This window comes from Podarcis cretensis (assembly GCF_951804945.1).
Source record: "Podarcis cretensis genome assembly, chromosome: 5".
In the NCBI taxonomy this organism is placed as follows: domain Eukaryota; kingdom Metazoa; phylum Chordata; class Lepidosauria; order Squamata; family Lacertidae; genus Podarcis; species Podarcis cretensis.
Window position 1 is genome coordinate 66,236,871 of NC_137174.1, and position 23,077 is coordinate 66,259,947.

Here is a 23,077-nt window from a genome sequence, read left to right on the forward strand (position 1 = left end):
GGTCAGCAGAGCTCGTAACCCGCAGCGTTTGCAAGGAGGACGGTACGTAACACGAGGTTCCACTGTACAGCAATAATCCCGAAAAGCACTAACTTCAGGTGGTCCAAGCACATTACAGGGAAAGGGGGGCAGGAATTCCCCGCTCTCTCTCCAAGCATGTACATAAGAATCCGCAACGGTCCCTTGCTGATTTTTATTTTAATGATTTCTAAACTGTCTTTCATACAACAATCGCAAGGTGGTGTGCAAAACAACATTAAAACTTATTTACAGAATAAATAACATGGCAGCAAACATTGGGTCGAAATATCAATGTCCAACAAAGGCTTAAAAGAACAAATGATTTTTAGCAGACACCAAAATGCCATCAGTGCTGGTGCCTGCCTTAATTCAATAAGAAAGCCTCCCTACTGAAAATGCACAAAAAGATCTCTGCAGGTTGCCGAGCAACCAGAAGGGCCTCATCTTTTTTCTTTTTTAGAAAATGTCAGTTTGGCCAGGTACAATTTGAAGCAGAGAAGCCTTGAGAGGTGCTTAACCTTTCCCCTGCCTGTTCACACCCTCACAGGTAGCCAGGTTTTTAGATGTGTCCTAAAGATGGTCCAATTGATTTTATTACACACATTTATATGCAACATTTACTTACAGGTCAAGATCTCCTCCAGGACTTCTCTACTTCAAACCACTACCTCCTAATAGCTTCTTTTTCTTCTTTTAAGGTCTGTAGAGTTTTACTATTTATGCATAATATTTAGTTTGACCCGAAGAAATCAGTCTTTCCACCATAACCTTCCAGCTATGCCTGGATTCAGGATCCCCAGGTCATTGCAAACATCACAAACTAACATAGCTGGCACATTCAGTCTTGTGTTCACCTACAACCAGTCTGATTTTTTAATACTCACCGCTGAGGATTCACATTATAAATTATAACTACTTCTGGGCAGTAGATGGCAACAGGGCCTCACTTTTTCCTCAATGGCTATCAATAGCAACTACTTGCAGCTAGAATTCCTGCTGAATTTTGAGTTTTGCTACATCTGAGACTTGACTGGATCAGAAGAAGCATCACTTTGCTACTGAATTTAACTTGGATGAGGGTAAGAGGGGTGGAGCAAGACCACAACTTCAAAAGAACGGCTAGAAGTCCTCACCTTCTTGAGTTCCACTCTCTTTCTGTGTGGCCTAGACTACTGCTCTTCAACCTTGGGTCCCCAGATATGTCTGGACTACAACTCCCAACATGCCTGGCCATTGACTAACCTGACTGGGGATGATGGGAGTTTCAGCCCAACATCTACACCATAGAAAAATATATATGTATAGATTTGGTTAGGCAGTTTAATGATTTTTCTAAACACACCTGGAGACCCAGTGTTGAAAAACATTGCAGAGCTTTTTATAGTTGGCGGGGGGGCAGAACTTAAGAAGAGCCTGATGGGTGAGGCCAATAGCCCATTTAGTCCAGCATCCTGTTCTCACAGCACAGCCAAGAGATAGGGCTCTCCTCATAGTTTGGCCATGGTTAAATCACCTACAATAGTATGTAGGCAATAGTATGTTTGTATCCATCCCACACTAATGAAAGCAGTCCTGTTCTCTAAATTGAATGCAGATTCAATATCATGTTATGGAAACAGAATTATGGGGAAGGAGGATACAGTATTATACAAATTTGAGCGTGTAGTAGGGGCATATTTCAATGGTGCAGATGAGTCTTTCAAGTATGCCTAGGCCACAAATGAAAATGGCATCCACTTTACTTAAGCTGCCCATCTCCAAAACAGCTTACCTGCCCTTAAAGAACGCAATGTAGATGGGAGAGGAGTAGAAATTGATGAACTCAAAGACAAACACCTTGAAGGTGAACGCATCTTCAAACATGGTCTGTGTACGATGCATCTCTATGGAAGAAAAAACATAATAGAGTACCACGAGAATGGTGGGAACTTCCAAGCCCTCTCAGTGGTAAATCACAACAGGAGCATCCTTAGTTCTTTAAGTGAACAAAGGTGACTCAAACTCCACCCCCAACCATCTCAGTGTCACAGAATTCTAATGCACATTGTGGGTTGCAAGTACCTTCTAGTTTAATTAAATACTGTGGCTGAGATGGACGAAAAACAACTCTTGTAATTTCTGATTTAAGCCATATTCACGCCTTTATTTTACATGTAGTGGTACTGTATGGAAGGAGAGTGAGGCTGTGCCCCCAGACCCACTCAAACCCTTCTCTGGATGCCTGTGAACTGAGTGCAGATGTCTGTAGAGGGTTGCCTACTAATGAGGGAGATGCTCATGCAATCAAGATCCCAAAATTTAAACAGGAAAAATGTGCAGGAAAAATAAGAGGCAGACTTTTAAACAACTATAAAGGTCAGAGCAAGACAATATTCCAAAATGTCATCCAAAATTCACAGCAAAGATCTAAACCAAGCACTAAGAAGATAGTAAAAAAAATCCTCTTTTGGGGATTCCAGATTCTATGCACCACCATAAAAACGTTTAGTGCCACCCACTTTAGCTGGTACTTTTAGAAGATTATGGCAAGGCACAATTTAGTTAATATTAGGGTGAGTTAGGAAGTAAGGCTTGTGGATTTCAATAAAGATCTTCTGTTTACCTGCCCCTGTCCCTCTCCCACAAATTCAAGCCCCGGTTTAATGTTTTGGTTCAAGAAGCTGCACCTTCAGGTTGAGAACCTGCTTTGGTGTTTCCAGATACGGCCTACTTACCCCACTTGGTAAGAAAAAGTGCCAGTGAAGTGTAAATTTTTGATAGGATGAGGATGAAGAGGAGGTTCACCACTGAGCCAGTGAGGCTCGCAATACGAGAAGCCTAAGAGGGGGAAACAGGAGAGAATGTGAAGTCCAAATGCAAATAGCAAACCTAAGCTAGAGTGGTAGAGAGTTATGGAAGTGTCTTACCGAAGCTACAAGAAGGTATTTCCCAGACTTGGCTACAACTACGGCAATGATGGCCCGGTAAAGGATTATCGAAATCAGGAACATCACCACCACAGCAATCTGAAGACAGAACCAGGCTGAATGAGTACTAATAATATGTATTTGCTGTCTTATTATTGTAAATGGATCTGACTTGGGGAGGACTTTTTTTTACTTATTTACTTACATTTATATCCATCCTTCCTGCCTCCAACGAGCTCAAGGTGGCATGTGGTTTTATCTAATTTTTATTTCTTTTTATCTGTTTACATTTACATCATGTCTTTCCTCCACAGAATCAACTTTTTATCACAACCACCTTGTGAAGTAGGTTAGGTTGCAAGACATAGCAACTCGCCTAAAGTCACTCAGTGAATTCCCAGGATTCTTTGGTGGGAATCGTCTGCTTTAAATGTGCATTGGATATGCTTTAAATGTGTTGTGCGGAACTGCTCTTAGTGAGGCAGAAGAGTGTCAGTGAGGAGTCAGTCATCAATAATGACCATAGAAGCCACAACAGACATAGAAACCATGATTTCCTCCCTTCTGAGTGGCTTTTTCCTTGGCTTTTGATCCAAACAAAAAGCAAGAAGTAGTAATGGTAACCAAGAGAGAGGAAGTGAGGGCAGAAATAACATATTGTTACATGCCATCTCAATCTCCCTGAGTGGTGTGAGATTCAAGGGGTACCAGGTGCACTTACCCAGGGTATGTGTTTCCTTTTAGAAATGAGGCACAGTAGAGACTGTAATGTCTTTATGATATATGGTTTATTTACACATATATACAACCTGAGCCTATGATAGTGGGGTTCACTGCATTAACACCCATGAGGCTCTGGCTTCTCCCACAGCCACAGCAGACTTGGACTTAAGCAGACTTAATATAATGCATTTTTATGTTATGTTCACTAATATATTCAACTGAACACATCTTTTACCTAATGTATGCATTTTTGTAAACATTGGTTGGAGAGCTGCATTGCAAAATTCAGATAAGTACGAATTTCAAATGATGCCTGTGTTTCAGTTCTCATGCTGTTTTTGAAAGTGCAGATTAGATAGATTCACCACTAAATGTGAACTGTATCAAATTGCTCCCCTATCCCTACTCAAGAGGATTGCATCCTATTTGACGTCTCCACCCTCAAACAGCAGCTCCCTCACCATGATGATGATGACCATTGATCCAGCCATGATTCTTTTGAAACGGCTCCGTGTAGGGAAATAGGGCTCCTCCGCTCCAGTGATTGGATTTGTGGTTGTCATGGGTGCCATAGCAGTGAATTGGGGCCGTGGACGTTCCTACAACAAAGGAAACCTGAAGTGGGCTCTGTGTCACTGTTGGGCTTTTGTGGTATTAGAGCCCCCCCCCCCCAAGGCTAGTACCTCGATATCTTCAAAGTCTGAACAGTCCCAGCGGTATGTCAAGGTAGCATTCAGCCGCTTCCAGTATTCAAGAAATGTGACTGCCCATAAAGACATGAAGATACTGAAGAAGACAGTCCCACCATGATCAAAGAGGCGACCAGCCTGAAAAGAATAGGGAAAAAAGGGAAGGAGCTGCACTTAAGCATGTTCCAAGACACTCTTAGACTGGGACAGAGTTGAATTTGTATCAAGGGCAAACTACAGATAGCCCAGTTTTTAAAATGCAGTTCTACCCAAATCACAAAGTGAGGAGCAGGGGGGTGGTTTAAAGAAGCAAAGGGGGACAAACATGGTTCCTGCTAAACCTTCCCTGCCCACAAGTCCCTTTAAATCTCAGTCACCCACTTTACATGCATTTAAAGGCAAACCTACATTTTAAGACATGAGCCTGCTGACGTTGCATGTAGTTTGGCCCCAAAAGATAAAGGCGGAGCTAGTTGCATTATGCACTAAAAGCAAGCCCTGAGTTCAAAAAGTTGTGTTACACAATGTGAAAGATTGAGTATCAGTTTAGTGCTGGTGAACAAATGCTACATGAACAGAGGCTGGATCAAATTATTTTTTACGTGGAAGCTGATAGCACATAGCTGATGTCTTGCCTTGAGTCTGTGGGCAAGTACATAGGCTCAAGGCAAAGTAAGTGTGGAGGAGGCTATCTGAACCACATGGAAGTGTAGAAGATCAGCATATCACAGTAAATCCAATGTACTTTTCTGTGTAACCCTTTATCTGAGAACACACAACGTACTCCTAATCTAACACATGACTTTAATGAAGTGTTGACAAATGCTTCACCGTTATGCTTGAATCAGTGCTGTCCCAGAGCCACAAACTGTACCTGAAACATTGGGCAAATGGTGGAGAGGTTCCAATAGGGGCAGACTTTGCAGAGTGGGCACATGTTGTATTTCCCCTCACTGGTACAGATCTCCTTCCTGTTGTGCAGATGGGAGCAAAAATAAAAGGGTAGGAAAAAAGCAATTAACCCACCACATTAAAATTACTGACTCATAGCTTCTCTTCAAAAAACACTTTGTTTTTCTGGCCTTTGGCTCTTGCTGTTCCTATGGCTGCCTTTCCCATTCTTGCAAGGATAGGTATGGCCACATTAGGTACTACTTAACACTAGCTGCATAGGCAAAGCCACCATTCACATTCTATTGATATCCCCAAGGAACTTATTTCTAATGAGCAGAAATCTCTGCCACATTCTGCGCCAGATCTGTGAAAAAGCCGGGGGTTACAAAGCCAAATGGCTTGTCAATGGTTTTACAAGCAGAAAAGTGAGAAAGAGGAGAAGAAATTAGAACTTACGTAGGGATGTCATCAAGCATCATAAATATGCCTATTATGAAGACTAGTGTCCCCACTACAGCTGCTGGCAAAAGCCACCCAGTGTAGAAACCTAAATGAAGAGAGGTAAAAGCATATTAGAACTGCAGAAGGGGAGCCCTCGCTACCTATGTCTAGCTGTTGCCCATCACCAACTTGCTTTCCAGAAAGCCAGAACCAATTTAATTCATTTTGTGGAAAGGACCCATCTTACAAAAAAGGTTTATATTTCCAAGCATAGCAAAGTGCTAGGACTAGGGATGTGAATGGGTGCATTCTGACTGCAAGAAAAGCACTGATCTATTTCCTCCATGGGCAAACTTTCTTAGTTGCATACAGCAAAATGAATCACGTTTTTAAAACACTATTCTACACTACAGACTTATATTGGTTTTATACTACCCAGTCATGCCATAGAATAGTTGACAACTATATTGTTGTCAGAGATTCCAGATCTCTTCCTCCAGTGAACCATAATTCCTTTAGTTCCAGGGAATGACTACAAAACCAGTTAAAGTCTGTAATGCTGAAATGCCCCCAGTTCTCCATTACCAGTTACCTGGCTTACTAAAATGCACATTTTTGCCAGGTTGGAGAACAGGCTAACAGTTTATACTGACTGACATGCCTATGTCTATGGACATAGTTGTCAACTTTTCCCTTTTCTTGCAAGGAATCCTATTCGGAATAAGGGAATTTCCCTTTAAAAAAGGGAAACATTGACAGCTATGGCCTATGGAGCAAATAGGAGGGGAAATCCATTTCAGAATAATCACGCTGGGCTCAGTTTGGCACTAGAACAAGATGCTAGGGAAATGGACATAAGCAGCCTTTTACTCACCAAGCCAGGCAAAGTAGAGAGCAATCTTCTCCCCAAAGTACCTGCGGATGTGATCCAATGGCTGGTACTTATTCCACTTACTCCACTGGGCCCAGTAGTGGAAAAGAATCTGCCTCTGATTTAGCTGAATATGGGGAATCTCCTTCTGGGGAATCTTGTAGGGACCCTTTTGGCAGAAGAGGGAAAGTACCCATATCAAGTACAGATTTGTTTAAAATGTGCTGTGTTTTATATTAACTTGCAGAAATTCCCTGTTAAGAGTTGAATAACGTATCTTTTTAAAATAGAATAATCAATTGCAGCCTTCATGAATAGGTCACGATTTTAATATGTATTTAAAAACAAAAACAAAAAAACAACGCTCCCTCATTTGTAACAGAGAAAACGGGGTGCCCAGTATTAAACCTATTCACTCTTTCACAGAATTGCATGAACAAAATCCAAAACTGTAAGTATATTGTTTGTCTTCCGAACAATCAAGGAGATATTTAGATGATAACTGAAAGGGGTGGGTTCTGCTTGCCAAAACCCTGTCAGATGCTCTACACTCAGCTAGGGATGAAGGAATCTGCCAAATTTGGTTTCACTCAGTTTTTCATCTTTCCAAGCTTAAGTCCAGTTTCCCATTTTTCCACATCAATTGCAAATTCTGAAGGACGGCTGCGTTTTGGTTCATGTATTGCTTTGGAAAGAACAAACTGGGTAAGCTCGCATTGTGATGCAAACTGAACTGAATTTCTCCCCCCAACTATCTACAGCACAGTCAGAATAATTCATGAGCTTTAAAACCAGGGTTCTCAAACTCTGCTACATCAAATTTACTTATTTTTAAAATAAAGCAAATAGCTGTTTAGCTCCCAAAGTAGGTCAGAACTCAGATTTTGAAAGCTCAGCAAGTCCTGCAAATCTTTATTCCATTCCAAATGCAGACAGATCAAAGGCAAATGCAAGCCAAATAAGGCTGGTGTTTTTAGGCTACAAGGAAAGAATGCAGTATATCTATTTGTTTGCATTTGGTGATGTTCCGTAACATTTGCCTAGGGCCAAAATAATTACTTTAGTTTCACTTTTCCTGTGCCATTGCAGATACCTGAAGAAGCCTCACCTTGGGTTTAATGAAGGTCTGTTTGTGAAATTACTACAGTATTGTAAAATGCCTACTTAAAAGACCTAGCTGAAGATTTTAAAGAGATCATTTGATTCTTTGCCATCTATGGTAATATGTAGGCACAACAGCAGTCTGCAGCAAGGAAGTGCACTCTAAAGTGGAGCTCATTGTATACAACTCCCACTCTAGACTTTACATAGGATCCTGTTCCCTATATACATAATTAGCACGTCCTGTATCCTGATGTTTCAGGAAGATTGTATACTTGAGAGTGAACAGTTTTGTGATGTCCTTGGAGACATACATTTCCACAAAATCAGTGGCAGGGTCATTACCATGCAGAAGGCACCCTGGCATCTCCAGTTAAAGCAGGTGGGGGGAACCTTTGGTGCTCCAGTTGTTGCTGAACTATAACTCCCATCAGCCCTAGTAAAGGTAAAGGGACCCCTGACCATTAGGTCCATTCGTGGCCGATTCTGGTTGCGGCGCTCATCTCGCTTTATTGGCCGAGGGAGCTGGCGTACAGCTTCCAGGTCATGTGGCCAGCATGACTAAGCCGCTTCTGGCGAACCAGAGCAGTGCTCGGAAATGCTGTTTACCTTCCCACCAGAGTGGTACCTATTTATCTACTTGCACTTTTTGATGGGCTTTTGAACTGCTAGGTTGGCAGGAGCAGGGACCGAGCAACGGGAGCTCACCCCGTCGCAGGGATTCGAACCGCTGACCTTCTGATCAGCAAATTCCTAGGCTCTGTGGTTTAACCTACAGCGCCACGCCCTAGTAAGCATGGCCAATAGACAGAGCTGGCGGGATTTGTAGTTCAGCAACAACTGGAGGGCCAAAGGTTCACCACACTTTTGAAAGGGTCAGGTAGCAGGTGATGATGGAAAGACCTTTGCCTGAGGCCACTGTCAGCCTGCTCATGTTTTCAAATCTCCCTGTTTTCTATTTCAGTGTCACTATGGGCTAACTAACTCATTTGAAAGTGGAATAGGAAGAGCACTTGCCAACTTACATCATGCAATGGGAATGCAGCTGTGAAGACCTCCTCATTCAGCAGCCTTTCTATTCCAACCTGCCCTGCCTTTGGGTTGCCATATGACGTGGTGGCCAGGATCTCATATAGCTGAAGGGAAGCACAAAGAGGTTATTTTGACTTCTACAGTTAGCAGCCATCATCCATATTTTTTAAAAAAGTAAATCTGCAATAGTACCTCTCCACCATCATTCTGATTAACTGTTCATATTCTACTTCTCACTTTACATTTCCTTCTCTCATTATCAGGAGTCTGGCTATACTTTAATTTGGATGACAGGACTTGGTTTTTCTTTCTTTACCTTTCTTAACATAATGTCATCACAGATAAATCTACCTGCTACACTCAGTTAAGAAGTAGGAAAGGGAATCTTGAGACCAATGAAATGGCAAAACAGGCCAGGCGTTGTACAGAGAGATGAAGGGAGAAAAAGTCACAACCAAAGAAGAAAATAGCAGATAAAAACTGAATAAGGAGAGAGAGAATAAAGGCCAGGATGAGGGGAAGAAGTGAAATGTTTGTTTGTTTGATTCTGTGCCCAGTCAGTAACCATACTGGGTGGATATCAAAACCCATCAAGAGTGCTGAAGCTGCAGTCAAGTTCCAGTTCCCATTGCATACTTCACCAGGCTTGCATTCATTTCACCATGTGGACTTGGGACTTACTATTCTGTGTCGCTGTGTGGTGTTGAAGAAGGTATCGTGATGTTCACTCCCAAGAAACCTTGGAGAGAAATGTTTAATATTAACAACAACAACAACTTACTGAAAATTCAAAGCAGGAGAGAATAATTGCTTTTAATCCCAAATAAAGTAATACATCAATTTTCAAACGTCTCCATTGATGAACATTTTGGTTTTTGAATGCCGTAAACCCGAGAGTAAATGCTTCGGTTTTCGAACATGCCTCAGAAGTCGAACATGCCACGCGGCTTCTGCTGAGTGCAAAATCCTGAGGCCCAGCTGTCGGCTATTGAGTTTTCTGTTTTCGAACGTTTCAGAACTCAAATGGATTATGTTCGAAAAGCAAGGTACCACTGTAATAGTTTTTAATCCTTAACAAATATGAAGAATACTGCATGGTCTAGACTATAGATCTCTGATCAAAAAAGACTAGACACATATGAAGATCACCAGGAATGTCAAGAGAGGCAGCCTCAGAAATCCTAGAGCCTACCACTTCTAACACCAAGGCTGCATACACACTGAAACTTTAGAGCGCATTCACAGCATATTTTCTCCCTCAAGAAAATGGTTGTTTGTTAAAGCTTACTGGAAACTGTAAGTCTGTGAAGGGTAAACTACAGTACTCAGAATTATTTGAGGGGAGAAATGTACTTTGAATGTGATTTAAATGTATACGCAATGTGTATGCAACCCGAGAAAAGGAGAAGTTATTGGTAAAATATAATGTGTGTGTTTAAAAAACTTCTGAGACAATTAGGGCTTATTCACACTTAGCTTTTGCCACGCTCTTTCCAGGCAGAGGTCCATGCTTTAATGCTCCGTGTCAGAGCGTGCGGGGGTGCACTGTGTTGACCAAGTTTTCTCCACAAAACCCGCTCTTTATAGTTGAATTGGAGCAAACGTCAATTTGGGTTTTCTGTGGATTGACGTTTGCTCCAACTGAGCTTTAAAGATCAGCTTTTTGCAAAGAAAGCTCCAGAGCAGAAAAAAAGGAGTTTGGACACAGAGCTTTAAATCTCAGAGGATACCTGGCCTGGAAAGAGCAGAGGAAAGGAAAGTGTACATAAGCCCTCAGATCCTCACATATAGTTTGTGAGGCACTGTTGACCCCAGTTACTTATTTATCAGCTGCCTCATGCAACAAGTCTCTAGGTGATGTATAATAGAATATAAAACAAGTATCAATATGCAGAACATTTTAGAGAGAGAAGGATGCGATATTGAAAAAGATGGCATCAAGGCCCGATTCACTTGGTCTCCCCTCCCCCACCCCACTAGGCCATTCTATCACCAACTGCCTTGTTGGAGGGATCCTGATTACTTCTTAATATATTTATGTTGTTCCTTGTGGTTTTTAAGATTAAAGTTTAGTTTAAGGTTTACTGTAAGCAGATTCGGAAGGAGATGTATCCTAAAAGGTAAGTATTTGTAATACATGAAAAACAAAACTTCTGCTTAACTATATTGTCTTATTGGAAAAGGGAAGGCCTCAATAAAGGCATGATATTTTTAAACTTGCAAGTGGGGTCATGCCTAATAATGTCCATGAGGTATCTTGTTCACATGGGTTTACTAAGGTACACTTGACTCCCAAATATGACTGGTATTGTGACTTTTTTCTATCCACAAACTGCAGTCTTAACCATGTCGACTAAGAAGTCCATCTGAGTTTCATGGGGCTTACTCTTGGGTATGTGGATATAGAATTGCAACCTTAAAGCCAGTAGTAAGATGTATTTCTTAAAATTTTGCCCTGTTTTTCCACACGAAGAGCCCCTGAGGGAGCTTTCCAAAAGCCATCTCCCAACATCAATAAAAGCAACGAGAAGGTGCTACATGAAAGCAGCAGATAGTGGAAAATCAAAAACAGCAAATAAAACCAAAATAGTGACATTTATATATAGTTGAATGTCTGCTCTAATTTGGGAAGAGGGTGGGTCAAAGAATAATTAATTCCAAATTCTTACCAGGGTAATTTATTTGCCTTGAAATGACAGGTGTAGTAATCCAAGGGAAAGTTAGGAACCTCATCATAGAGCATATTGGGGATGCCCAGCTTCACCAGCAACCTGTGAGACCAGTTAGCTACAGCCTGAATATTGGGCACAACCTGAGGGATAAAACAACAGATAACTCTACTGTATATGCTAAGCAGGTGCAGGGAGGGGGACACTCTTAACAGTCAGCATACAAGACAGGGAGGAAAGAGAAATAACACAGGCAAGACCAAGCAGAAGGTGAAAGAACCTGAGGTTCTGTTAAAGCAGGGGTTGGCAACATTTTTGGGCCCATTTGTGGGTACCACACACAGAGAGAGAATCTATTGCTATGGATCTAGGGGAGGTCCCCACTAAATCCTAAGAATGAATAAATACCGTACTAGGATTTTGATTAATGGGGATATGTACCAGACAGGGAATTCCTGGGCTGTTTATGCAAACCAACCTGGCGAGCTATGGCTATCAAAAGAACAATCTCTTCTTCTTTGGCGATCACTCGTAGCCGAGTAAGATTGTCTTCCATAAACATGGTTTAAACAATGAGTCTGTAAGTGACTGTGGAGGCCAATTCTGGATCCACACATCCTTCCACAGTGGGGACATTGGTTTCTGGGCAGGAGTTGATCACGGTATGCATTTGCGCGTTTCTCCTTTGCGTCCTGAGTTCGAGTGTCTTCAAACCCCATAACACCTTTGGTAAAGGCTGTTCTCCAATTGGAGCACTAGCAGGCAAGTGTTTCCCAATTGTTGGTGTTTATAATACATTTTTTAAGATTTGCCTTGAGACAGTCTTTAAACTGTTTTGTTGACCATCAACATTACACTTCCCATTTTTAAGTTCTGAATAGAGTAGTTGCTTTGGAAGACGATAATCAGGCATCAACACAACATGACCCATCCAATGAAGCTGATGTTGAAGAATCATTGCTTCAACACTGGTGATCTTTGCTTCTTCCAGTATACTGGTATTAGTTCGCCTGTCTTCCCAAGTGATGTGTAAAAATTTTCGGAGACACCATTGATGGAAACTCTCAAGGAGTTGGAGATGGCGTTTATAAGTGGTCCATGTTTCACAAGCATACAGTAAGGTTGATAGTATGATAGTTTTGTAAACAAGCATTTTGGTTTCCCTGTGAATGTCCCGGTCCTCAAACACTCTGCACTTCAACTGGGAGAAAGCCACACTCACAGAGCTCAGGCGATGCTGGATTTTGGCATCAACATCGGCCCTTGTGGAAAGATAACTGCTCAGGTAGGAGAAGTGATCAACATTTTCCAACGTTATGCCATTGAGTTGGATTTGTGGCACTGCAGAGGGGTTGTTTTGTACTTGTTGGTGCAGCACTTTGGTTTTTTGGATGTTGAGCGATAGGCCAAGCTTTTCGTAAAAGATAAAGGACCCCTGACAGTTAAGTCCAGTCGTGAACAACTCTGGGCTTGAGGCACTCATCTCGCTTTACTAGCCAAGGGAGCCGACATTTGTTCGCAGACAGTTTTTCTGGGTCCTGTGGCCAGCATGACTAAGCCGCTTCTGGCGAAACCAGAGCAGTGCACGGAAATGCCATTTACCTTCCTGCCGGAGTGGTACCTATTTATCTACTTGCACTTTGACGTGCTTTTGAACTGCTAGGTTGACAGGAGCAGGGACTGAGCAACGGTTCGTAGAGGGCCATTAACAATACAAGGGAACTCCTCCCCCCCCACCCCAGGTGTGACTAGAGACTGGGAATTTGGGAGCTTGCCAGGGTAACTGCTCTGGGGGAGGGCAAGAGATTTCCGGGAAGAAGGAGGAGGAAGAAAAGCTGGAAGGGGATGCTGGCAAAACTGCTTGCACAACTGCTTCAGGAAAGGACCATACTATAAGATCAGTGCAGACTTAAGGTGGAAATAGGTGATTAAACCATATTTCTTAAAGCCAGAACAGTCTCCGCCGTGTCTTCTATCCTGCAAAGGGACATAGACCCTGTGTGTGTGCCTGGGACCCCTTGGGCTCTTGCCACCACTTGGCAGAGAGGGGCAGGCACCCAGCTTTTGTAACACTATTCTATTGGCTACAACAGAATGCTTCTTTCAAGCCCAGTTTCAGGGAAGAGGGGACCCATGGGTTTTTGGTGGAGGACCAAATGACACAACCTTTTGCCTAATAAAAACAAAAGCCTGTACATAGAAACTAGATTCCACAATCAGATTCTTGCCTACTCTTGTTTCCAACATAGAATGTTATGTAGAAAACCTTTTTAATGGGGTAGCATTTAAATATGCAACCCCCCGCCTCCACCTGCAGTCTGATAAGACACAGTCCAGGAACAACAATCTTACCGCCCCATTTGCTGTTTGCATTGTTATGGGTTTGCAGGTGGAAACTTTCTCCTAAAATTATTGGTTGCCAGGTTCTCCCCATAATTTCTGGTATTAGTAAATGTGGGTTTTGATTAATGGATTCAGCAAGACCTAAAAAACAAGTCAAGCCAGCTTCTGCAAGAGATTGGCTAAGAGAGTTGCTGGACTTACGCTGTCATGCCAAGAACAGGACTGGGCTTCTGACAAGCACTGCAGGACCTGGCTTAGCTAGTCCAGCATATTGTTTGCACAGTGACCAACCAGATGCCTGTGGGAACTCAAGCACAAGAACAATCTCCCCTCCTGTGGTTTCCAGCAACTGGTTTTCAGAAGCATTGCCACCTTGAAACTTACAACCTAAGCAGAGAACAAAGTTTGACCCACTGGCATTTAAGCTCCATAACATTCTCACCTGCAAGGGAACCCTCAGCCTGAGGTCTTCAGCATAATAACAGAGCACACTCCAAGGAGCGCTCAGCAATATAAAGTGCACCAGCTTCCTTGCATTCTGGGCAATGTGCTAGAAAGGAAAAAGGAGATGGGAAGCATTAGGGTCAGTCAGCTACATGGAGTTTCTTTGCAAGACAAGTATTTTTTTAATGAGGCACTCAAGCAATCTTCTACAGCTGAGGACAAATGTATGTAGCCCTCTGCATCATAGGGCTGCTGTTTCCATTACTTTCATACAGCTATACTATGCTGAAATTAATCTCAACTTTTCCTTTCCCAAAAGTGAGTTTACTAGCTTTGATCCCATAAAGCAGCGGTTCTCAACCTGTGAGTCCCCAGATGTTGTTGGACTACAACTCCCATCATCCCTGAGCTCTGGCCTTGCTAGCTAGGGGTGATGGGAGTTGTAGTCCCAAAACATCCGGGGATCCACAGGTTGAGAAAGGCTGCCATAAAGGTATAGTCATATCCACAGTACTGAGAGACACATTCATAAACCAGTGATGCAGTAGGAAAAAAAATGTCTGAAACCATGTCATTGCATTAGTGTAGTCTTCACCAATCTGGTGCCCACCAGATGTTTTGGACTACAGATAAGGCAGGGTGTAAATAATTCCATAAAATAAATCCATAAAATGTTGGTATTGGGACTTCTATTTACAGAAAGGATGTAGATTGACCCACCCGTATTGTTATGCTTTAATTTTTTAATTGTGAGTAATCAAACACAGCCACAGTTTTGACCAGTAGGGCTCTGTTGATGAGGGGAACTGGAGCTGAGCTTACAGTTGAGTTTGTTTTGCCCTCCACTCTTCAGGTACAATTTTGAGCAGTGGAACTTTAAAAGGGTTAAATAAGAGGAGGGCAGATACATCAGTAACAATCAAGAGAAAGCTAAAAGAAGAAGTCTCTTCCATCCCCCACCCTGCTACACCCAGCACTTAACCAAAACAAAACCCACAAAATACTAGAACAGAAGAGTCCGGTTACCTTTTCCATTCTAATCCCTTTCTTCTGGAGTTTCTTCAGAAAATTCTCTCGCCACACACTATGTATTTCAAGCGATCTCTTCTGCCTTCGATTTGATTTCTCAGCCACATCACCTTGTCCTTCCAAATTCTGGTAATCTGATTCCCATACCAGAATAAAGTCTGAGACAAAGCACACACACACACACAATACAAATATAACATCAGCAGTAAGCCAAGTAGGAAGGCAATTAGTCACCCTAAATATCTGTCACATCCTAAGTATGGGGAACAGGGTGGAGTGGACATAGGGGAGTCCTAGATGACAGCGGGGTGCTACAGGAAAGGTAGGAACAGACTAGGGACTCACTCTTGCTGCACTACCTATCACCTTTTCCTGCTGTCCAATTAGAGCACGCAAATGCACAGGAAAATCACATTTCTGTTTTGTTTTTAACTGATTTTTAAAAGAAAAAGATGGATCAACATTACAAAACATTCAAAACAAATCCAGCCTTTCAATATCATATATGGTTCTATCTAAGAATAGAACAGAAAAGAGAATTTTTTTGGGGGGGGGGGGTTTAACTTTGACTACGTTGAGAAAATAATACTTCAGCAATTAGGAGTAGGAACTCATGCACAAATCAATTTTCCAGTCACTGTGTTCCTGAACTTTTGGGGGTTTTATATGCACTTGTTACAAAACCAAAAAATTAAAACCTGAATAACATACTTAAAGTTAAAATCTGCAAAAAGAATAAAACTTGTAAAACGTGTCTATAAGAGAATTGCTGAGTTCTCAGAGCAATGGAAAGGAACTGAGGCAGCATTGCTTCAAGAATGACACCTCCTAGTGGTGCAGCAATAAAACTGCTAGCACATTGGTAAAGCTAAGTAGGTTCTGGTATGGTTTCAAATTGGATGGGGAACTACATGTTCAGCTTCCTGCATTGCAGGGGGTTGGACTAAATGATCCTCAGGTCCCTCCAACTCTGCAATTCTATGATATCCTTTCAAAAGGGAAGTCCTGCTGATCTCAGAAATCTTTACCCAGCTTGTGCATTTAGTGATGAACTGTGTTCTCTTACCTATCCTGGCTGTCTCATCACTGAAGAGGTTCGCAGTGCTCTTTACAGCATGGCTTAATGGCGCTTGTTTATTCCTCTGTAAAGAAAAAGGTTAGTAATGAATGAAAAAGTAGATAGGGTCATATTTCTCAGTCCAGCAGTACTAGCTGTCGAAATGAGATTAGAATGGTGCCATCATTTTTGGTCAGTCCAAATCATCACCAAAATACAAGAAGCAGGAATTTGCTGCTCCAGCCTTGAGTGCTGAATCTCTCAGTATGGCAGTGTTTGCCCATAACACCAAAGCAAGAACATTGGCTTAATATACTGTGCTTTGCATGGGCTGCACACTGATGCACACAGCCTGATCACTCCTAATCTGTTTCACTATACCCTTCATGCAAGTGGGTAAATCATCTGGAAAGGAAAATCCTGGAATCACGGCTTGTTCTCTCTAACAAACCAAGATGGTTAGCCTTGCTGTCAGCCAAGGTTTGCTGCTGGCTTATGAATCCTGGCTTGCCTAGAAGAAACAAACCACAATCCTGGATTGGGACACAACCTTAAGCTATTATAGATTGTTTGCCCACTCACATGAACTGGAAACAATTAGGATGCATGCAAAGTTCATGGCTTATCATTTATGTGCTAATACAATCAATGGCTCTCCTCAGCCCTCCACAACTATTACCATAACCTCAAAGAGGGTCCTGTAGCTGAACGTTTCACTTTGCAGAGTTAGAAGAGGGATGAAACAACCTATCAATGTTGGCTCAAGCCATTGTTGCATCTGAAACAGAGCACCAAATGGCACCATCACCTGCTAGCACTTGAAAAAGTCTCCCTCCATGAGACACCAAATACTATCGTACCTTCATCTGTTCCCCTAAACTCCACTTCCTAAAGCCACCAGCTTCACTTTGTTGCACAGTAGGGCTGACCCAACTACCATTTAGCTTTTCTCATGCCCAGTTTTACCACCTTGCACTACTACATCCAAATCTGCCTATTCCCCTTCCTTCCTCAATAAGGACAAGCTAGTTTGAATAATATACAAGTCATATACAGTAACCATGAGTTGTATTCAAAGCTGTGTGCATGAGCAGAACAGATTTCTACTTGCTTGGCAGAAATTCATTTTTTTGTCCTTCCCCCCGCCCCAGTGCTCCTCAAAATCTGCTCGTGAGGGTTCGGGAACTGTTACTAGAGCAGCCTTTTGTGAGACACAAGGGGTTTCAAGGGGGAAGAAGAGGAAGTCCCTTTGCATGAGTGGAATCCCACTCACATAAAGTGGGGTGTAAATCAATCTAGGTCTTGTTGCTAGAGAACAGAGGTTTCTCATGTCAGGTCTGATATCACAATGCTGGCTGGTGGAGGGCTGGGTTGTTCCGCCTCAATACAGTGCTACCTCGGGTTAAGAATTTTGCTTCAGGATGAGAACAGAAATCGTGCAGCAGCAGTGGGAGGCCCCATTAGCTGAAGTGGTACCTCAGGTTAAGAACAGTTTCAGGTTAAGAATGGACCTCCAGAACGAATTAAGTTCTTAACCAGAGGTACCTTTCTTCTCCCAACAGTTCAAGTGTGAGGGCAAAAACACCTTCCTCCCCATCCCTGCTCACCTCCTCCACAAAAGGGCTCTATAGAATTATACTGTTATAGAAATAGGGGGGGGGGACTCCTCTAAACCCTAGAAATTAATAAATGCTAGGATTTGGGGTTCTTTGTGATATGAAGGGAGAATAAGAAACCCCAGGGGGATTCCTGTACAGCCTTATGCAAACCAGTCTGGCTGGCTGAGGGAAGAGCAGAGCTGTTAGCATTACAACAGAGAGCAACATTACAACAACTCCTTGTCCCAGGTGTGACAAGAGACTGGAGAGTTGGAAGGTTGCCAGGGTAACTGTTCTGGGGGAGGGCAAGTGGCTTCTGGGAAAAAGAAAGAGGAAGAAAGGGGAGGTCCATCTTGGTGAGGGTGAAGGAAGGACTGCCTGCAATGCTCTGGGCCAGGGGCCAGCAAACTTTTTCAGCAGGGGGCCGGTCCACTGTCCCTCAGACCTTGTGGGGGCCGGACTATATATATATATATATATATATATATATATATATATATATATAATTCGTTCATTTCTCCCCCCAATATATATATATATATATATATATATATATATATATATATAATTCGTTCATTTCTCCCCCCCAAAAATATATATATATATATATATATTTTGGGGGGAGAAATGAACGAATTCCTATGCCCCACAAATAACCCAGAGATGCATTTTAAATAAAAGCACATATTCTACTCATGTAAAAACACCAGGCAGGCCCCACAAATAACCCAGAGATGCATTCATGTAAAAACACCAGGCAGGCCCCACAAATAACCCAGAGATGCATTTTAAATAAAAGCACATATTCTACTCATGTAAAAACACCAGGCAGGCCCCACAAATAACCCAGAGATGCATTTTAAACACCAGGCAGGCCCCACAAATAACCCAGAGATGCATTTTAAATAAAAGGACACATTCTACTCATGTAAAAAGACGCTGATTCCCAGACCGTCTGTGGGCCAGATTTAGAAGGTGATTGGGCCGGATCCAGCCCCTAGTTTGCCTGCCCATGCTCTGGGCCATGCTGTAAGATCTGGACGCCCTCCATGCAGATGGAAGGTATTAATAGACAAATAAACCCTATTTCTTAAAGCACGGCAGCCTCCACTGCGCCTTCTGTTCTCTGAAGGGACACAGACCCTGTATGTGTGCCTGTGACCCCATGCGCTCTGGCCACTGCTTGGCAGAGAGAGGAGGCAGGCGCCGGGCTTTTGTAACAATACTGTCTAGAACAGTGGTTCTCAAAGAGTGTTGTGCAGGAGAGGGTGGCAAGTGCGGCAGGAAGATTCAGAGGCAACATATCCTATAGGATAGGATAGGATCGAAATATTTTTATTTTTATTTGCAGGATATGGATCTTTAAAAGCACTGCTAGTTGTTTCTTTTTGTTTTCCAATGTATCATCACTTTAAAAATGTGGTGTGAGCAAATTTTTATTCTGAAAGTGTGGCCCAGAGGAAAATGGTTTGAGAATCCCTGCTGTAGAAGATGTGCCTCTAACTTTAAAGCATGTGGTTTTCAGAGCCTTTCTGTCTGGCCCTTTGAACTTTCCCTAAGTCTCTCTTCCTTTCTGGGCCACGCTTCTCACTGGCCATGGAAGATAGGAAGGGGTGCGTGTGTAGGAGGAACTTCTAATTTTTGTGTGACTGGAATGTAGTCTACTGTACAAAGGATAAGAGACATTATCTGAGTCCAAGGACAACTTTATGGTGAGGCAAAAACACTCAAGGCAGGGCTGGTGAGGGGTGATTCCTGAGTCCTGGGAATAGGGGGTTTGGGTGGAGATTGGCACATAGAGTCCTGAAGGCCAGTCAGAGAGGATTAGAGGGCTGATTTTGGCCCCAGGCCTGAGTTTTCCCACCCCTGCCTAGAAAATATGTACCTAAGCAGCCAGTTCTTCCTCAACCCTAAAAAAGACAAGTAATTTTTTCTTACCCGTGGGACCTCAAGGTAACTCATGGGTTGCCTCCCACCCTTGGCATCCTCTATATTCTGCCCATAGTTATCAGCAAAGCTTTCATATGTGGTCTGCTTTGAGACTTTCTCGGGGCCCAAGGTGATGAATTCATATATGTAGTCCTCCGTGGTCTTTAAGCTCCCATAACCGGCCTCCTGCAGATCCTGCTCATCTGTGATCAGAGTGTCATCCTCTTTGGTCTTTCTCCGCTGCATCTTTATTTTTCATGCCACCATCAAGCCGTCTAGGAGGAATTGAGCCAACAACTGAGTGTGCAGGAAAGCACAGAAGAGTCCAAGCATGTGTGCTGCAAGGAGAAAATTTCCCACCCACCCCCTTCTCCTCAGGAAGACAGCTTGAATGCAACCACTACTGCTGGCAATCTGCTCCCTGTCTAACCAGTCCAGCTGCTTAAAAAGGCAGCAGAACATCCTGGTAAAGTCATATGGGAAAGGGGAAGGAAGAGTATGGTAAGCACACGTGGCCACAACTCCAGTTGGAGGACTGCCCTGCAAGAAAAGCAGGTAGACGTAGCTCCTTCTGAAAATAGCCAGTGTTGTCAAAGTAGCCACAGACACCTGCTCACTTGCTTAAAGCTTCCACCTTTTAGGAATGCAACCTGAGTAGCCAGAAAGAAGGAAATGGCTCAGTGTAGTTCACTGCTAGAATAGTCAACACAACCCCAGATGTACTGAAGCAGCCTGCTAAGCAGCAGAACTGACATTTCCTTTTGCTAGGCAAACAATGGAAATACCTATGGATTTGACTTTCAAATGTTGGGGAGCAGGCCCAAAGGCAGTTCGAAGGGCTTTTCCTACAAGGAATTTTAACCCTTATATGCACTCACTGACACTCGTGTTCTAATTTGAGCCACAACTTTTAAACACTTAGACTTGGAACCTAAGAAAAGTTGACTTAAGGAAGTTAATGGAAGGAGAGCTGAGAAAGGCTCTCTAGCTAGCCAACCCCCTTAATGTAGCCTCTTGTTCCTCCAGCCAGTAAAGGCCAGAGTTATCAACATGCACATGGGGATAGCTCTTCCATGTGGTTATTTGTTTGTTAGTTTGCATATGCTGCCCAATATCCTAGAATTCTAAACTCGTGAGAGCATAGGAGATCAAATGGGATTAGATGAGAGGAACTATGTCTGTCTATCCAAGCTATGGCTGGTCCCAGAACTCCCTTTGCTCTCTACAATTTTCTCCTCAGACATTGTCATGAGGGACTTAGTTGCGGGGGTGAGGGGAGAAATAAAAAAGGGAAAGGCTGCCTTTTAACCACAGAAGCCCTCACAGGATGCCTCTGCTGAGATTACAAACTTCTTCTCTATAATTTTAGAATAGTCGTACCTCGGGTTACAAACACTTTGGGTTACAAACACTGTTAACCCAAAACTCTGGGTTGCGAACTTTGCCCCAGGATGAGAATGGAAATCGCGTGCTGGCAGTGAGAGGTCCCATTAGCGAAAGCGCACCTCAGGTTAAGAACGGTTTCGGGTTAAGGACGGACCTCCGGAACGAATTAAGTTCGTAACCCGAGGTACCACTGTACTATGTATGTTCCTATACATATTAAAAAGGCTATTGTCATGCTGCAAATTGCGTGACCACCAGTAGGTGTCCATGCCAACTCTAGCATGATAACAGAGTGGTAGGCAAGTGAGCAAGCAGTTTGGGCTCAGGTGAGCTGTTTAGTGGAGGGGGAGAGCCGCTTCACAGAGCGGTTTGGCAAAGCTATGAGGGGAGGGTCAAGCTGAGAGAGGATAGGCAAGGGAGTAGTTGAGGTGTAAAGGGAGGAGTGCCTGCTTGTTTGCTCACTCCAGAGATTCCCATTGCTTGCTGCACTCAATGCTGTGCTCGCCCTGCCCTTCAAAAAGCAAGGTGCAGGGGGGCATGTGGCTTGTTGGATCAATGGCTTAGCTTCTGCTTAGCCATATACTGTATCTGTATCTCTTGTGTGCCTGCTGCACCTTGTAATTAATCTGTGCTTTACCTCTGCACCGATCTGATTTATGCATTGAAGACTTTGGCAGAAACTGAACTGGGAGCTTGAGTTCTTTGTTCGGCAGGAAGGGCCAGGACAACGGCTGTAAAACTCTCTTCTTGAACTGCCCTAGTGCATATCCAATATAATGAGTGATACGCAGCAGCAAAAACATGCCAGACTATTTTACATAACTAAAATGTTGAATATATCTTTTCAAAACAACAACAGACATGCAGATTTTGTGTTTGAGCTCTTTTACACATTGGCTTTGAAATTCAAATCAAGGGTTCGAATTAGAAACATAGGAAGTGAAAGCAAACTTCACCCTTAATTGACAGCTTCCTGAATTTGCCAGCTGGCAGCTCAGCTGGGGTTGTGTAACTATGGTAAATGAGCAGTATAAACCTGTCTGACCAGAAATGATTCAGGAAAAGGACAAGAGGCTAGTTGTGGTTATTGGCTCTATTACTTCAGTTTGTGTGTTGACTGGAGGGTGAAATTAGAAACAAAATATTAGCTTCCAAGAAAAATAGCCGCATTCACTGCATGGTGAATTGATAGCAAACCTGAACTAATTAACGCCTTTCAACCATTTGGAAAAAACTTCCTAAATGGACTTCAAATTCTACACTAGGCTTCCTAATTATGGAATCCTGCACCAATGTCCAGCTCTTTTTCACAACCGATGCAAACCATTTGAATATAAATAACTGAAGATTGTCTTGGGGACAGTATCCAATTTCTCTTTGGAAATTTGTTTTTAACTGTTTTATTTATTGCAGTTGTACAACAGGATGGTATTTGGTAATGTTTAACAGGTTTTTTTTTGTTTTTTGTTTAATTATTCTTATTCTTATTTGAATTTATATACCGCCCTATATCTGGAGGTCTCAGGGCAGTTCACATAAAAAGATCACAGTATAAAAAATAAAAATAAAAGCAACAACCCAATAATACCCCCCCCCAAAAAAGAGCCACATTTTAAATGGGTATGGGATGTTGATCAGGTCAACCAAAGGCCTGGTTAAAAGGGAACATTTTTGCCTGGTGCCTAAAGGTGTATAATGAAGACACCCGGCGAACTTCCCTGGGGAGAGCGTTCCACAGATGGGGAGCCACTGCAGAGAAGACCCGTTTTCGTGTTGCCACCCTCTGGACCTCTCAAGGAGGCGGCACACGAAGGAGGGCCCCAGAAGATGATCTCAGGGTCCGGGTAGGCTTAGAAATATCCCATATAAATTAATAAAGTAGATATTTCTTCTTACTTCTCTGGAGCAGGACTGCAATCCTGCTCACCTGTGGTTCTCTGAGCT

At 42.8% G+C, this 23,077-nt stretch overlaps 1 protein-coding gene across 3 annotated transcripts in view; it reads right to left on the reverse strand.

Moving 5' to 3' along the window:
* Positions 1-23,077, reverse strand: part of ANO7 (anoctamin 7) — a 32,086-nt gene that overhangs the window by 7,212 nt on the left and 1,797 nt on the right. For 2 of the 3 annotated variants that reach the window (XR_013839308.1, XM_079977331.1), the window contains exons 2-16: positions 19,757-20,022; positions 16,230-16,305; positions 15,161-15,321; positions 14,133-14,240; positions 11,348-11,490; positions 9,360-9,417; positions 8,672-8,782; positions 6,549-6,714; positions 5,690-5,780; positions 5,214-5,310; positions 4,334-4,477; positions 4,112-4,249; positions 2,928-3,026; positions 2,736-2,838; positions 1,793-1,904 (exon numbers count right to left, since the gene is read on the reverse strand). Coding sequence is in view for 2 of the 3 variants with exons in the window: in XM_079977331.1 (XP_079833457.1) it covers positions 1,793-1,904; positions 2,736-2,838; positions 2,928-3,026; positions 4,112-4,249; positions 4,334-4,477; positions 5,214-5,310; positions 5,690-5,780; positions 6,549-6,714; positions 8,672-8,782; positions 9,360-9,417; positions 11,348-11,490; positions 14,133-14,240; positions 15,161-15,321; positions 16,230-16,305; positions 19,757-19,993 (1,844 nt within the window). In the remaining variant the exon portion in view is untranslated. Of the gene's footprint in view, positions 1-1,792; positions 1,905-2,735; positions 2,839-2,927; positions 3,027-4,111; positions 4,250-4,333; positions 4,478-5,213; positions 5,311-5,689; positions 5,781-6,548; positions 6,715-8,671; positions 8,783-9,359; positions 9,418-11,347; positions 11,491-14,132; positions 14,241-15,160; positions 15,322-16,229; positions 16,306-19,756; positions 20,023-21,770; positions 21,907-23,077 lie in introns of those variants that run through there. The other variant, XM_079977332.1, reaches the window with a different exon arrangement.